A 16,649-nucleotide genomic window follows, 5' to 3' on the forward strand; every position below is an offset into this window, starting at 1 on the left:
CCTCAGCGGGGCACCCGCGGGCGGGAAGACGCCCGGCTGGGCGGCGCGAGGACGGCCGTTGGAGGGGCGGGGCCACGAGCTGCGCCCGTTGCCCCGGCGATGCTGCCCGAGTCTCGCGCGAGCCGGCGGCTCTCGCGAGGCGCCGCCCGGGCCGGGCCGGGCGGAAGCAGCCGCCGTGTTTACAACCCGCCGGGGCGGGGACGCGGGAGGAGCGGAGCCGGTAGCCGGACCGGGCGGTGGGGGCCGGCGGCACCGGGAGCGGCGAGCAGGCCGCCTCCGCGCCCATGTGCCCGCAGCCCCCGCCGTCCATGGAAGTGATGGAGGGGCCCCTCAACCTGGTGAGCGCGCGGCCGGGGGGGGGGGAAATGGTGGTGACGGGGGACGCGTCCTGTCCGCCGATCCTGCCGCCGCTCTCGGCCCTCAGGCGGCGGGGAGAGGGTGGCACGCCTCCCCTCTTACCGGTGGGTAACCGGACGGAGAAGTGCGACTTGAACGGTACTTCGGGCCCTCACCGCTCCTCTCACACGCGCGCACTGCCCCCCCCCCCCCCCCAGCACCTGTTCGGGGCTTGTGCCAGGCCCTGCCGCGGCGGCACCGGGCCCTGGCCTGTCTGGGGGGGAGCGGGGCCGAGCGGCTGCCCCGGACTTGAGGCGGCTCCTGAGGAAGCGGGGTGGGGCGCTGCGTTTGCCACAGCCCGGTCCGGTGGCCGAGAGGCGGGGGGAAGCGATGGCCGGGGGAAGCGATGGCCCGCTGCTGTGCGGGAGGTGGTGCGGGCCCGCGGCTGGCGCGGCACACGGCGGGAGCTGGGCTGGTCCCTGCCCGGGGGCACCTGGCAGCACCGCCGGAGGAAGCAGCGCAGGGGTGCGTGTAACGGCGTGTTTAAATCTGGGGGAGCTGGGGGGTTAAGTCTGGCCCAATTTGTAAACGCAAGGGCTGAGGGAAGTTACAGGAAAAAAGCTTTAGATGACACAGGCCACGTCTACGTGACTTCAGAAAGTTTTGGAAACTTATCAGGGCCCACTACAGGCTAGATGCTTCTTTTAATTTCAGAAAGTTAAATGCTTTAGAAATTTTAAATCAGTAATTACTCTACTTAAATTAAACCTCTAAGGAACTTGAACCAAAACATAGATGTCTGAAAAATGCATCTTTGCAAAAGCTAATCGGATTTTAAACAGCCTAAATTGGTAGGTTTCTGTCACATCAATAAGATCTAGGGTCAAGAACAGTTAATTCTCTGCTGCCTTGTGGGTTTTGTTAGAGCTGTATCTTGACTATGCCTCAGAGGTGGTGATACAGAGAGCATTCTCTTAGAAAAATAGCTTTGGTCCAGCAGTCCAATTAGCCAGGAGCAGCACACCAGGAATACAGCTGTGGTGCTTCCAGAGTGAGTTTGATCCAGAAACTATTTAGACATTGCCATGCAAACCTTGGAGACTTGTGTCAGTTTTCAATAAAAGCTTATTTGCTCCAGCTTGGTGTCAGCCCTGACAAACCCTTGCCTGCTCCATACAGGGGTAGTCAGGTGTTTCTGGATTGTGCTCTCTAGTTTCAGAAAGGCTTGTAAAATTGGCATTGCAGACCACCCATGGAATTAGGGCTGACAGTGTAGCAGGAAGATAGTCTATTTAGATCTGACCCAATGGTGCTGAACCACTCTAGGTATGTCTGTGTCACGCTGCCTCAGACTGGAGGCTTGATTGAAAAAAGGAACAACAAGAAGTAGAAAGCTCTTGTTGATATGATGGGTTTAAAGTCAGACAAACTTGTAGCACAGTAACACAGGAGGGATAAGCTATAGCTATTTCACAAACACTATAAAAGCCTTTTTAAAAATAGATCTAGTGCGTAAGCTTCTAAGGAGAAAATTAGAATTGAGTATTTACTAGTAAATGGCTGAAAGTAGCAACTTTGTGGCAGTGCAGATATCGCCAGTCAGTAGTGTTTCTTACTGAGACCACCTATTAAGGATTGTAGAGGCGACAAGAATATGACTAAAGCCTGGTTGATTGTCCTCTGACCATGATAGGAGTGTGCAGTTACCACACCTGTCTAGGACCAAGCTAACAATAAGATCAAGACAATTCTGCGTAATGGATGATACAGGAAAAAAGTTGCTTTATGTAGTTTTGTACAGAAAATTATGAAGTCACCTGTGCATGTGCCTTTTAAACAGTATCCTGAAATAAAACAAACCCCCCAAGTTTTCTTGAAACTGCCTCACAATATAGTCATGGATCATCTTATATAGGGAAGTGACCTGTCTTTTCAGGTTGTGTCAAGCACCATGAAAACTTCCATGACAAGAGCTTGAATGGGTACAGAACCATAGTTAGAACATGCCTGCATTTTTTTACAAGGATGTGAACAGGAGTAACTAGTTTTGCAGAGCTCTCCTATTCACAGTCCCTCTCTGTACTGAGTTTCAGATTTGCAACAACATTCAGGGAAGGTGCCAACCTCCAATATAAGAATGCTGATTTAAGTTTTTGATACTATCCAGCGTCATGTATTTTACTTGCTTGTCTTATAAATATCTTCTCTTACCTAAGTCTAGCTCCTGTGGATTGGAAAAGCACAACCTTTTCCAAAGATGTCAAACCATCAGAGAGGAGGTGAAAACAAACCCCTAAACTACAAAGTGGTTTTGGATACACTAATCATTAGGCTTATTTATCTGCTATCAGTGACTTAAGCACAAGAAACTTTTCTTCTTGCATTATATCATGGCTTGCTAATTTTTGTGAAATTGATTTTTCTTTAGTTATGGCTTTTCATTAGAATTTGCTATAGTTCTTGGATGGTGCTTTGTCCCGTAAAACTTGTTCATTAGGTGTGTATTTGAGCATCTAGTCTTACTTACTGGAAACCATGGATGCTGTTCTTATTTTCCTGGGGAAGCTGATCTCACAAAAAAAAAAAAAAGTCCTTACTAGTTTTTGCATATCCTAATGTCCCCATTTCTCTGACAACATGTAGCACACCAGCTGCACTTAATCACTTGTATTGGTGGCTTTCAGTTTCAGTTATTGTTTATGTATTTGACTATTTGCTTAGCCTTCCTAATTACAGGTGGCATGTCATACCTTGTTGTATTCTGCTGACTTTGATTATATTCTTTTTCTGCCTTCTGAAAGGTACATTTCCCTCAAAATAATATTTTATCTTTATGCATCTGCATCTTAATGCCTTAAGTTATCAATGCTATTTCTTTTCTTAAGTTTAATTACATTTTGGTTTCTCTAATTCACTGATTTACTTCTCTAGATGGCACTAGAAATACTGATTTGCTTTCCAGATCTATTGGGGTTTTGTGTGGTGTGGTTTTTTAATAATCTATAATACAGTGGTTTTTGTTTAATGGAAGTTTTAATTGTTGACCTTCAAGTCTAATGACTTCAATGAGAAACATGCCATCTTTTTAGAATTTGGGCTTTAGTTTTTCAGACACCCCCCTTTTTTTTTCCTTTTAAAGTTTTTTTTATATATATAGATACACCTTCTGTATCATTGTTGCATGCTTAACAAATAATCATGCCGAGTCTAACCCCATCTTTCCTTCTTTTAACCTTTCTAGGACTTGTGCTACAATACTAACCGCTGATTTGATTTTTACCATTGAGCTGTCCTCAAGGTATTCATTGTATCCAGTGATAGATACCTCATTGAGGAATAAATTGAAACAACTTTTCTGAAATCTGTTGCCATCGGCTGGGTTGTTAGAGCCATGGGAAAGTGTTTTGGGGCAGCTCTGATACTTGAGTATTCATTTTGTCTCTTCCTCTTGCCCTTTTCCCTCCTTCCCTCTCCCCCCTTAGTGTACTGTATGCTTTGCAGATGAGAAACATCATCTAATATTGAAAGAATGGGTTAAAGCCCTGTTCCTTATCCTTTTACTTATAAAGAAGCCAGTTCTTCAACCCTACAAATAAAACATTTTGGTTGTGCTGTTGAACTTAAGACTGGTATGGACCAAGCACAATCCCTGCACCTGCAGGCAACCATATAGCAGATACCTAGTCCAGCTGAACGCTTGTTTTGCACATAATCCAGTGCCATAAACTAAGACATCTCTCAACACTCTTTAACAGATTAAAACTTTTACTGCAAAAGCATGAAAACAAGTCTCATAAGAAAAGATGCTCTGTGAAAAAAAAAAAATGCAGTAGGTGGCCCAGAGAAGCTCTTAACTATAGGGGCAATTCCTACCACCATCTGGTTTATGCAAAGAATCCTGATCTCACATCCAGCAATAATTTTAACCTTAGGTATAAGAGCAAAAGCTATCAGCTGGACACCTGTGAAGATTTTCCATACTCAAGAAGCACAACAGCACACTGCTGACCAACAGAAGCTTGGAAGTAATGCAGTAAAAATGAGGCAAACCGTATCAACCTCCAGAAGGGACTAAAAAGGAAACTTGGTCATTGAACAGAGTCCGACACCCAGACACATTGCAGCTTCTACTTTAATACCTCAGTATCTTCCTGTAAGATATGTGCTAAGGAGCCATACCACCTTTACCTTGTGTTCTTCCTACAAGGCAATAGCACTTTGTATGGTTTATAATAAGATACAATCAAAAAAATCTGGTGAATATCTATTGCCTGTAAGTTTCTTGAAGTGTAAAGGATCCAGCTTGAACAGTTGTTTTATGAAAAACAGAAAGCATGGAGCAGTGGCTGGAGTGAGAATAACACAACAAAGTGTATATTGCAAGAATCTCATATAATGGAAGCTTTTAACATTAATGTTGTAAGACATTGGTAGCAACCATTCCAGTGCAAGCCAATCAATGGTCTAGTTGAAGAAATGGTTTAGAAGTGAGGTGAATACTACATCCACACAAGGGCAAAACAAGAAGCAAAATAAATATGCAATATGGAAGAGTAGGAGGAGAAAATAGAAAGCATCTATGAAGGTTAACTAGAGTCCAGAGGATTTAAACCACACAGGCCAAGGTGTTTGAGACTTAATGCCAGCCTGCACCTCTTATTTTCATTGGAAAAACAGGAACATTATGTTAATTACAGAAACATTTACTGAATCCAGTTTGGTTTCTTTGATTTTTATTTTTTTTTAATCTTAACCTGAAAGCTGCTATACTTGCTCTTACAATCTAAAATAAAATTAAAAAGGCAGATGTACTCTCTTCTGAACTCAAAGAATACCAAAATTACCTAAAGCTTTTAGGTAATAAAAGTGGAAGTATCATTATATAGACATATCTGACACAAAGTCTGGTTTTACCACAGTGGTGGAAGCCTTGTCTTGGCTTTTCCAGTAACAATGTGATCTATATGGGGCCACTTACTTCAGCCAAGGGAAACATAAGGTGTAAACCCACAGAGGCAGCAGCATATCTGTACGAGTAAAGCAGTTGCAGGTATGGAGATGATGCATCACTCAGCTGAACACCCAGTAATAGCCTCCTTGTAAAAGCTCAACAATGCTGTATTCAGTCATGTAACTACCATTAAACCACAACACAAAACTGTTCCATGTTCCACATAGAACAACTTTCAGTAGCTTCTAGTCAAGAACATAATTAGCTAAGCTGTGGGTGATTGACAGAAGCACTATTTCCTCACTGCTGTTTGGGTACCTACCAGCAGTGCCTTTCTGCTGCATCACGTGCATATCATTGAGCTATGCAGTTCAGCTCTGAGTAAGCATGCCTAACAGTTTAAAGACTCAAATGAAGCCACCTCATAGAGCCCTGGGGAGGCAGCAGTTTGAAGTTGTGGCTGAAGCCTTTCTGCCCCACTTGTTTGAAATTGTTCCTCCTGGAATAGTCTGTTTACTGGACCATTTGTTGTGGTGATTGAGTTATCCCTATTGAGGAGTAGCTCAGTTGCTGTAACAGCTTGAGCCATGCGGTTTAGGGTTACGTATAGGAGCCCAGATTGGTTTTGTGTATTATCAAGGCAGTGGGACTGTTCTCATTTAGCTTATAACCTCCAGGTAGGAAGACTTGTGTAGTACCAGCTGCAGCACTATACACGGGGACAGGAAAAGCATTACCAAAGCTTTTAGAGAACTATAGGTATATGGAATGGCTCTGACAAGCAAGTTGAAGCATTTAGTGCTTTTATCATACTAAATAGATAAAACAGAAAAGAATGAGGTTGATTTGACTATGCATTAGGTAAAAGGGTACCACACCTTAATGAAGTTGCAGGTGATCCAGAAAAGAGCTGCAGCTATGCCTGTATGGGGTTTTGAAGACTCCACCTAACCTGAGCAGTGTGAATGTGAGTTGGTTTCATTCCAGATCTCTTAATTGCATTTGCATGGTAAGGAACTCAGACTAACCATTTTATCATAAATTTGGAATAGGTTGGGAACACACATGTAGTCAGTTAGAGCTATTCAGTGAATTAATGTTGGTTGGCTAAACAACTGGATGCTTGTCTGCCCATCTATTTAAATTCTCATACTATTGCTTACAAGCAAGTTGAACTTCAGCATCTTTAGAGTTCAATACAAAGTGAGGAGTCTGTTAATATTGAGACTACATTCTCATGAGTTTCACATACTTGTTTTGCTCTATAGTCATACTAACCTGTAATTTACAGTTGAGTCATTGTTCTGTCAACCTTGCTAAGTACAGGCTTTCAAAGACAGAAAATTGAGCTAACGTGGCTAGTGGTATTGGTTGAGCAGCCATAATGGGTTCTGTCATTTTTTTGCTTCTCCTTCAGTCAACTCTATCTTTCTCTACAGAATACAAGGAATACTTTTAAGAGGGCTTGCTTCTGTCAATAAAGCTACACATTACCATTTGTTTAGGCTTAATGGTAAATATATTCCTATTATTCAACATAAGTTACAGTACAACTCTCTATTATTTTCACTTTTAGTGTAACTGCCTGTAAATAGAAGCGTTTTCCGTAGTTATCCTGAGTTTTATTCATCATGATTGCACTTTTAAATTTTTTTTTAAAAATGGATGGCTGTAGTTTATTCTTGGACCTCTCAGGTCAAGTTTTCTACTCGTATTCTCTCTTCATTCCATTTTTCAATGCACATGCACATATACGCATTCAAACCTTTCTAACTTCACTATTTCCTGGTAAGCATAGGTTTGAAAGAGACCTCTATGTGTGAGTAGCACTGACAGCTTGTTGGTGGGGTCGGAGGAACAGCGGTGCACTGCCTCATCCCACCCTTTGTAGCCTGATGCTGTAAACATCCATGTGGAAGAGATACTTAGCACTCTTTTGTACAACATGGAGGCAACGCAATGTGCACTTTCTGACTCTTCCTTTCTCCCAAATATGTTCTTAGAAAAACAGCCCTGTAAAACCTTAAGGAAACAAATTCCCAAATAGATCCCTCATTTTTCAAAAAAATACCTTCATCTTTGCTTTCAGGAGTAAGAGAACATAGGTATTGATCCTTTCTGGCAAAGATAACTGGTATCCATAGTCCATAGCATAAAATAGATGATGTTACCAGCAAACAGTGGTTTCACTTAAGATATTCACAAACTGTTATATTAGACAGAACTTCTTTGCAGTTAGCTTTCCTCAGGCCCCATCATTTTAGTAGCTGGATTTTCCTGCCTTCATTTGTAACTTCATGAGTAAGACAGACACTGTAATAATTCTATTAAAATATATCACTTTCTAGGGAGTCCCTTACACCGGCCAGAGAAGGTTGTAAGCTTAACATGTTGTGCAAGGCTTTGTCCAGTGAAGAGCTGTCCCCATTAGGGGAACAAAGGAAAACAAAACATACACAAGGCTAGCTATCTCAGCTACAGGAGGACTGTTGCAAATTACTGCTCTTAGGAGAGGGTAGCAGATTTACCCTATTTGAAAATGGGTAGTACTACATCTACCTTTTAAAAATATTGTAGGATTGAGCATTTTTTTTCCTGTTATTCCTTGTTCTCTAACAGCTAGCCATCAACTGGAATCATAGGGGAAAAGCAGCAGCTTTTTTTTGTTTTTCACCCCCAGCCTAAGCTAGGATCATATGGTGGTAATCCTTTAAGTTGTAATGGTGCACAATCTCTAGAAAGAAAAGTAGCTTTTTATTTGAGGGAGCAGCAAAAACTCTGGCAAGTGGGCCTTATGGCTTCATTTCTTGTGGCCTGCAGTCACATTGTTGTCTAGTTTTTATTGGAAAAAAAAAAGTTGGGTGTTAATTTTTGGGCTGCTATAGAAAGCTCTAGGCAAAGAGGAGACCTGCATTGCTGCTTTACAGCATTGTTTGATTATTTTTTGATTCTGTTGCTCAGAGATTACATAGGCAATGATTTGGGTTAGTTGGGTGGAGAAGCAAATAGGAACATTTCTTTGGAATAGCAGTACAAACTTATAAATACAGGTATCATCATCCCTTAACATCTCACTACAGCTGGAAAGTTTGAGGAAAGCTGTCTTGCTTACCTGCTTCTGCAGTTGATCCAGAGTGGTTGAGATGACACAATAAAACACACACAAATTCCTTAAGAAACAAATATGTTGGAGCAACGTGAGGAAGCTTTTTAGCTTGGTCATCCATTGCTCACACCTGCTTCCTGTTGGGAGAGTCAAGTTGTTACACCTGTCCATTTGCCTACTGGGAATTCCTGCTCGTCTGGATTGGGAGGGACATCTGGAAGTAGTTGTCGAACTGCTTCCCTCCTTCAATTCCATAGCTTGTTAAAAAATTGTAATTATTATTACACCACATCCTGCATTTATTTCCAGCACTGCAACTGGAAGAGGAAGGAGAAGTCAAATATATAAACCCATTGCAGTTATGCAGCAGCTGTTTCTGTAATCATCACAGCAGCAGGACCAAAGTCAAAGCAATCCTCCTTGAATCTGTTGAGAACCAGTGTAGCAGCTCCAGAATTGTTGGTGTAAAAACCTTCCTCTAGCATGACATCAGACCAGGGATAAACTTGAGAGCCATTTTTTCACTTTATGGTATAGGACCAATTCTCCTATTCCCAGGTTTATAGTGGGATACAGGCTACTCTGAGTTCAAAATACATTTGCTAACAACAGTTGGGTGCTGTGTTGCTAAGCATAACTGAGCACTAAGAATAAATCAGCAGACTAGATAAGATGTAGAAGCTTATCCATGATATGTGGCTATTAAGCATGCAAGTACTTCTGTTGCAGCTTCATCACTTGCTGCTAGGAAACAGCTCCACTAATTTCTTCAAATTGCTGGTGATGAATAATCTACCAAGAAAATGGGAGAAATTCCTTGGTCCTTGCACAATCAACTAATTGGAACAAACACTCACAGGGTAGAATAAATGAGTAAATATTTCCTTGTCAAACTGGCAGGAAAAGGTACAAAATGAGGAATTCCTCCCCCATGACGGACTGTAAAACACCTAGCTTTTTCACGTGTGCTGAAACATTGATTTTTAAATTATTTTTTTTCTCCCCTGGGGTTCCTCTTGTTTCCATTGGGGAATTCTGCTGCTCTGCATCAGAGTAAAATGGCCTGGCATCTATATATTTTGATGTAACAGGAAGAAAGGCATTTTTACCTTGTAATCGGAAAAAACTAGCTTTTCTTTTTGCTAGCATCTCTGGACTGTTGTTTTCCTAATTTTATTCATGGTCTAGCCCAACTTCTTCAGACTCCCTTCAGCTTCACTGGGAGTTAATTGAGAATGGAAATAATTTAATTGCTTAATCAAATAACAACTGACTGTCCTCAAATGTTCTGCATGTGCTTAAGTGATTTGAGTAAGATCATGCTCCAGTAGTTTAAAACCTATGAAAATAAACTTTGAAAACAGACTCAAATTCTTACGTGTAAAAACTAATAAATGGAACCAGGCCCTTGGCTTCTTGAATTGCTTTCTTAGCTCTTCTGTCTCTAGCTACCCTGTTTCCTCTTTCCTTGTTTTTTTTTAGACCTGCCCATGCAGTTTGCAAAAGTAGTTGTATCAATACTAATTTATTGAAAAATTGTTTTGCAAGGAGCTAGCTCAGGTGGTTTTATGTCCATGACACAGCTAATCTGTTACTGGATGAGCTGCAATGAATAACCGAGGAGATGGCACTATATGAGCTGATACTGTTTGTTCATTCCTGCGGGAAATAAGTTTATCTTTCTAGCATATGTCATTTGTAGGAGTCTATAGAAAAAGGCCATAAAATAGATGATTTTCCAATAGAAACCCACTTCCTCTTCTGAGATTATTTAACCTCAGGGCAGGAGAAACAGGGAATGCTGACAATGCTATGAGGATTGAATGAAGACAAGGAAAAGGAATATAACTGAAATATTCATTGTGGAGAATCAAGGAGGGGGTTTTGTGTGGTTTGGTAGTGGTTTTTTTAGAACACTCCAATCGGTTTTAGAAAAGCCAAGTGTCTAAATGCAGTGATATAACTGCTAGGGATTGCCTAAGAACAGCTGTTGCCCAAAGGATTGTTTTCTGTAGAAGTCATTCTCTTCTGTGGCATCAGAGCTGCTAAAATTCTGGTAGAAAATTGAATTTACTGTAACACTGTAGGTGATATGTCAATTTGGAGGACAAAGATGACAAAGAGATTGATTTGCATTTTGGAACTTATTTTTTAAATGGATGTTAGTATAAGTATCATGTTAGTCCTGATAGAATCATGTTACCGTCCTGTTTGGATTATCTGACCTTCAGTGGTTATTCCAAGACTGCAGGAGACAGAGAAAAGTGTAATTCCATAAGGCCTCCAGGGAACCAGCTGTTCTAGCATCTTAGGATATGGACAAATGCTCTCATTTTTATGTTGATCCTGGAACATGCTTGAAGTGCATCAGTGACTTAAATTCATCAAACATCTGAAGGCTGTTATGTTTTATGCATTTATTTGGGTGAAGGGAGGGAATAAGTAATTTGTATGGGTCAGAGACAGAATTAGAGAGGCAGATTTCAGGCTTTCAGCTCTGTTTCCCCTACAGGTTCAGTCAGTATAGATTTGGTAAAGGCTCTCTTGAGAAACAGTAATCTCAAAAAACAAAGAAAGAGGCAAACACTTTTTTTCAGATTCCTAAGTGTCTTGTATTGTTTCACAGAGTCCAGGCCCGGTTCTTGATGTCTGTTTACTTCAAACTCAACATGTAGTAAAGCAGTCAGGAGTAGTCTGTGAAACTGGCAAGTTACCTTGCCATTTAGTGGTTGTAGCCTTTCATATTACATAGCTTGTCTTGGAGAAAGGACCATAAAATTCATGTCTTGTACTAATAACAAAAAGACTTGCTTTCATGAATATTGCAGTGCTGGTTATACAATACTGTTTCTCACTGAGCATATGCAAATACTTGCATCAGTTGCTTGGTTTGAGCAACATCCTTAGTCTACCCTAGTGGTTTACAAGTGCTAGTACAGACTTAACTGTTGTACAGCAAACAAGTGACTTTGGTATCTTTAACTATGGCTGTGCTGCTTCCATTAATTGGTGTAAGCTGCAAACAAACAAAAAAAAAGATCTTTTGCAGTTTCTTCACCTAAGAGGTAAAGTCTCTTGGGTATGGGGCAGCAGAAAATGTCAAACCAGCTGTAAGCTGTAACGTAATTCAAATATCTTGCACTCTGCCAGGTAAATTGATCCTGAATACTTATAACTTCTTATGACTTTACTGGTCTTTTTACACAATTGCAATGAGTGCCTGCCTATAAAGGACAACATGTGCTTTCTGAGGAACAGTTTGAAAAGGATTTTGTTGTGCACACACCATCTTCGCTGCATTAACAAACTTCAGTTCGTACCTGTACAGTGCAGATTATTGTAAGGTAGTATTAAAAATGAAATTAAATTATAAAGCTTGGAAGGGAATAGGAGCCTAAAAGCCTGAGAATTGGAATCAGTACAGTTTTAGATGTACTGGTTACTTTTAAAACAGGTATAACTATTTGTTGGTTAACCCTGTAATGCTCTTTTTATTTTAAGGCACACCAGCAGAGCAGAAAAGCAGACCGTTTGTTGGCAGCAGGAAAATATGAAGAAGCAATTTCTTGTCACAAAAAAGCTGCTGGTGAGTAGGTATTTCTCACGTTCCAGCTCTTAAAATCAGTTTTTAGATTTGCATGCTTCGTGTAAGTAGAATATCTAGTTACTTGCAAAATATTCCTTTTATTCTTAAAACGTGAATCTGTTTTTCAGTCCAGATCAAGCACCATTTTGGAAACTTTTTCTCTAATATGAGTAGCTAAAGACAGACGTTTCCAAAGTTGTTTTGATTGAGGGTAGTTATCACTGTGAAGGCAGTTCTTGACTCAAGATGAAGCCAACCCCTTGTGCCATGCACAAACTGCAGTTGGGGACACGCTGTAAGCCAATTTTGCTTTACACTTTGTATTTTCCTCACTGCTTTCATAGCTGAAGTCACCTGCTTTCTCTCTTGATAAGGGGAATACTTAGACAAATGTTTGCTTACAAAACTTTACTTACTTCCCTTTCCTAATGTCTGGATCAAGACAGCTAAGAACAGGTGATGAGCTCAGCTTTCCCAGAACTGAAGCAAAGCAGCAGATTGTATGGCAGGCTTTGACACTGTAATTGACAGCCTCTCCTAAGTGAGACTTTGGGCATTTACCTGTCCATTCAACTAGTCACGCTTAATTATTTGTGCTGGAGTCTGTCAGCTGGCTGACAGTGCGGCAACTGCTTGGCAGAAGAAGAAAGAGGAGGTCTTAATTGATGGAACAAGTAGGACATTTCCAGTGACAGAGCTTGTGTGGCGACAAAATAAGTGGCTACTCCGAACATCATAACCTAGATACCAAGCATTGTCACTTTCTATTCATAAATACTAGAAAACCCCATAAAATGAGAAACTGATAGTTTCTTGGTATTTATGAATACTCAGAGCAACGAGGGATAGCAGTTAAATTCTAATGTGCAGAGTTTTCTCTTTAGTTACCCTCATTTCATATACCAAGACAAAACCCAGAAATGCATTGAATGTTTATTGCTTTTCCTCATCTGATGAGTCTATGCCATTATCTCACATCCTTCCAAATTTGGTTAAGAATTTCTTGTATCTTGTCATTTTCAGCACTAGCAAGATATGCTCAAAGTCTAAAGTGCTGGTCTTACTGTAAGCCAGCACCTTTTCTGGTTTGGAGGGGAAGTTCATTAAAAAAAGTGGGGAACTACGGACTCTACCTCTTCATCAAGAATATAGTTAAAAAGCATGACTTCATAATGCTGGTGTGCCATGGGTGAGAGGATTTTACTTACCACATTTTGTCTGACAATGCTTGTATGTTAAGCCTGGTCCTTAGCTGTGTTTCTTCCCTTCACGGGAAAGCTGTTCTTCTGGAACTTTCTGGAAATGGCTGCTGTCCTCCTCTGAAAAAAAAATTGGAACAACCTGAGCCAACAGGATGCCAGGGCAAGGGTGTAGCATGTATTACATGATCTTACAGCATTTTTTTCAGACTTTTGAAAAACAGCAGGTGTTTCCAGCCACTGTAACTTGGTAAATACTTGGCCTCTGGACTACTGCTTTTAAGTGGGGATTCAGAACATGGAAGGTCTGAAGCCTTTTCTTAGCTTTCATGGAAACATTCAGGTTTTGTAACCCTGTCCTAAGTGTTTATCAATTTTCTCTCCTGCAGCTTACCTTACAGACGCTATGAAGCTGACCCAGTCAGAGCAGGTGAGTGCAGCAGATGCCAGAATCGGCCATAGCTCTGTTGTGTACCTGTGTGTCATATTGTGCCCTGACTGATCGTACCCCTCTTGGGCATTAGCCTCTGCATAGTTTTCTGAACCCATGGCAACTGCAGCAGGAGTTTTAGAAATGCAATGATGCTAGTCTTCCTTGAGAGTTTTTCCAAGTTTACCTGGAGTAGGGACAAGAACTACTAACCCAGCCAAGGGTTCTCCAACAATGGTTTCTAGTCTGCAAGGCATCTTCAAGTAGGTGATAAAACTAGTTTCATATTTAACTTCTGCTGTGAGGCACTTAGGCTGTTTTGCTGAGACACAAAGCTGAGTATCTCATCTACAGTCTGTAATTTTGGTTTTATTCATCCTGACTGGGGGATCTCCAGCACAACCTTTCCTTACTCATTGCAGAAATCTATCTGTGAATGTAGTTGTGTAGTCTGCTCAGCACTCTTCCAGCAGCAGGCTTTGAGTTTAGCCAATATTATCAAAGCAAATAACCCTTGGAGATCAGACATCTGTCTGTCCTCCAAAGGGTCATTCTTGTTGAAAAAATGGTAGCCTCTTACCCAGGTGGTTCCTGTGAGTTGTTAACTCCAACCCCAACATGCCAACCCCTTCATTGAATATGGGAACATATCTGGCCTTGGAGCACTTCTGTGCTTAGTGTTGAGTGTTATCAATATGTCTACATAGATACCATCACAGAAGCATACAAATAGTTTGTATTATGTAGCTGTGCATGCAAGTGAATCCCTTCCTTCTTGGTGTTCATCATAGGTCAGTTAAACTCCTGACGCCTCTGCTCAGAGGTACTGCAGCCTGGTCAGTGACTTAAAAAAACCAACCAAACACAAAGATGAAAAGTTAACTCACTCCTTCACGACACCAGTAGTTACACTAAATTTGGGTGACATATCTGAATCTGTTGCATTGTACAAGCAGAGAGCACTTCTTGTTGGATTAGTATCTGAATAACAAAAGCTCCTCCCCTTCCCTCGGGCATGCTGTGATGCTGTTTATGTAAATATTTACATACATGTAACTTTACTTGTGTGAATATTCAGGTGGGATTGGGGATCACCCATTAAATCATTTAATCTTGTTCTTACTCAGGCTCAGCTATCACTGGAACTACAAAGGGATAGTCACATGAAACAGTTACTGCTCATCCAGGAGAGATGGAAAAGGGCAAAGAGGGAGGAAAAGCTGAAAGCCCAGCAGAATGCTGACAAGGAAATAGCCGCACATCTTCAGACTTCTTATAAGCCATCTGCTGAAGACTCTGATGATCAAAACCTATTGGTTCCTGTCACTCAGAAATACAGCCCTTCCACGGAGAAGCATGCACAAGATATTCCGGGTGTCTTTGACAGGGACCCGGATACACTGTTATTTCTGCTTCAGAAAAAGAAGGAGCCGGTGGAAGCCTGTATTGGGAGTAAAGCTCCAAAAGATGACAAAACAATAATAGAAGAGCAGGCAACCAAAATTGCAGATTTGAAACGGCACATAGAATTTCTTGTGGCTGAAAATGAGAGATTAAGGAGAGAGAATAAGCAGTTAAAAGCCGAAAGAGCTAGACTCCAAAAATCTCCAGTAGACAAGGAGCTGGATGTAGATGCTGACTTTGTTGAGAAGTCAGAGTTGTGGGGTCTGCAGCAACACTCAGAAACTGCTTCTTCAGCTGCAACTTGGCAGAAGTTTGCAACAAGTGCTGGGAAGGCAAAGGACATTCCAATACCCAGCCTTCCCCCTCTGGACATCCCGTCCCCTGAACTCCCTCTGCTGGAACTCTCCGAAGATATACTGAAAGGACTGATGAATAGTTAAAAACCAGGAAAAGTGTTCAGTGTAGTTACCCCAAGTCAAGAAAAGGGAAAACCACCAAGACAATGGTGATCTGAGGGCAGAAACATCTAACACAATCCTACTGTTGGAGAAAAGGCATTAAAGCAACTTTGTTACTGTGAAATACACATCATATCTGATCTACTTCATAAAAGTTAAAGGTACCATAATTGGTGTAAGATGGCAAGCTCTTTAGTCTTTCTCCCAATGTTTCAAACCAAATGACTGCCTGGAGAATGTTTCAAGTAACACAATCCTTCAGGGTTTTAAAGTATGCTATATGTAATAGTTATCTATAATGCCATAAATGATGGTGCAGAACCTAACTGTTATGGTTGCCAATTGGCTACCACTTCATATTGAAAAATGCTTTCTAGCATGAATTTAAATTGTGCATTTCATTATGCATAACTTTGTTAATTCAGATACAGTGCAATTTATACACCTCCTAGATGGATTTATGTGCCACGTTCTATACTCCTGACCATGTTAACCTCAAGTCAGGAGAGATTTTAATTTCCATTCTATGAAGGAACCAACTTATTAGTTCTGTTGACAAGTTTTTTTGGGTTATCTGTTTACATAACTAATCAGGGTGCATCGAATCTAGCTATTGGTTTCTGTATAAAGTGACATTGTTTAAAAAAGAAAAATCTATACTTAAGAAAAAAAATACCCTTTTTGTTTTCAGTGATGCATGAATGGAAGTAATTCTAGCTGGCAGTATTTGATTGAAAAATAAATTGTTTACAGCTTAACCTGATTCAAAAAGGATATGAAAATAAAAACCAAGGTGTTTTGACACTAACTGTGTGTTAAATCTCTACAAATGTTGCAGAGTATAAAAAAACAAATTAAGATTTATACTAACTGCGTTAGTACACACATACAGCTGAACTTCTGTGTTCATCATTCAGCAAATATGGGAAAGTGGGGATGAATTCCAAGGGCCTGGCCTATACATGAAGTGACTTGGCTACTAGCTGCCTTCTAACGCCTACGGAGCGCTGCAGTGGCAGAGGAAGCAGCACTATGGTTTTGCTCGGGGACAGGCTGCCCAGAACTGAACGAACTGTGCCATGAGAGCTGTGCACACTCATTCAGGGTTTTGGTTTGTGAGGAGGGCAGTGCAGCCCTCCTCACACTCAGCCCTGCCCCAGAGAGTTAGCCAGCGCTACG

General features: G+C 41.3%; 1 protein-coding gene and 1 long non-coding RNA gene across 2 annotated transcripts in view; one reads left to right on the plus strand and one right to left on the minus strand.

Moving 5' to 3' along the window:
- LOC142602646 (uncharacterized) overlaps positions 1–650 on the minus strand; it is a 44,816-nt gene extending 44,166 nt beyond the window's left edge. The window contains exon 1 of the long non-coding RNA XR_012836404.1: positions 558–650. This is a non-coding gene — a long non-coding RNA (uncharacterized LOC142602646). The remainder of the gene's footprint in view (positions 1–557) is intronic.
- On the plus strand, positions 127–16,278 carry NRBF2 (nuclear receptor binding factor 2). The gene is made up of 4 exons (XM_075758841.1): positions 127–338; positions 11,895–11,979; positions 13,568–13,608; positions 14,736–16,278. The coding sequence occupies exons 1-4, from the start codon at positions 285–287 to the stop codon at positions 15,450–15,452; spliced, it is 897 nt and encodes a 298-aa protein (XP_075614956.1). The 5' UTR covers positions 127–284; the 3' UTR covers positions 15,453–16,278.
- The last annotated feature ends 371 nt before the right edge of the window (positions 16,279–16,649 follow it).

Source organism: Balearica regulorum, chromosome 7 (assembly GCF_011004875.1).
Source record: "Balearica regulorum gibbericeps isolate bBalReg1 chromosome 7, bBalReg1.pri, whole genome shotgun sequence".
Classification (NCBI taxonomy): Eukaryota; Metazoa; Chordata; class Aves; order Gruiformes; family Gruidae; genus Balearica; species Balearica regulorum.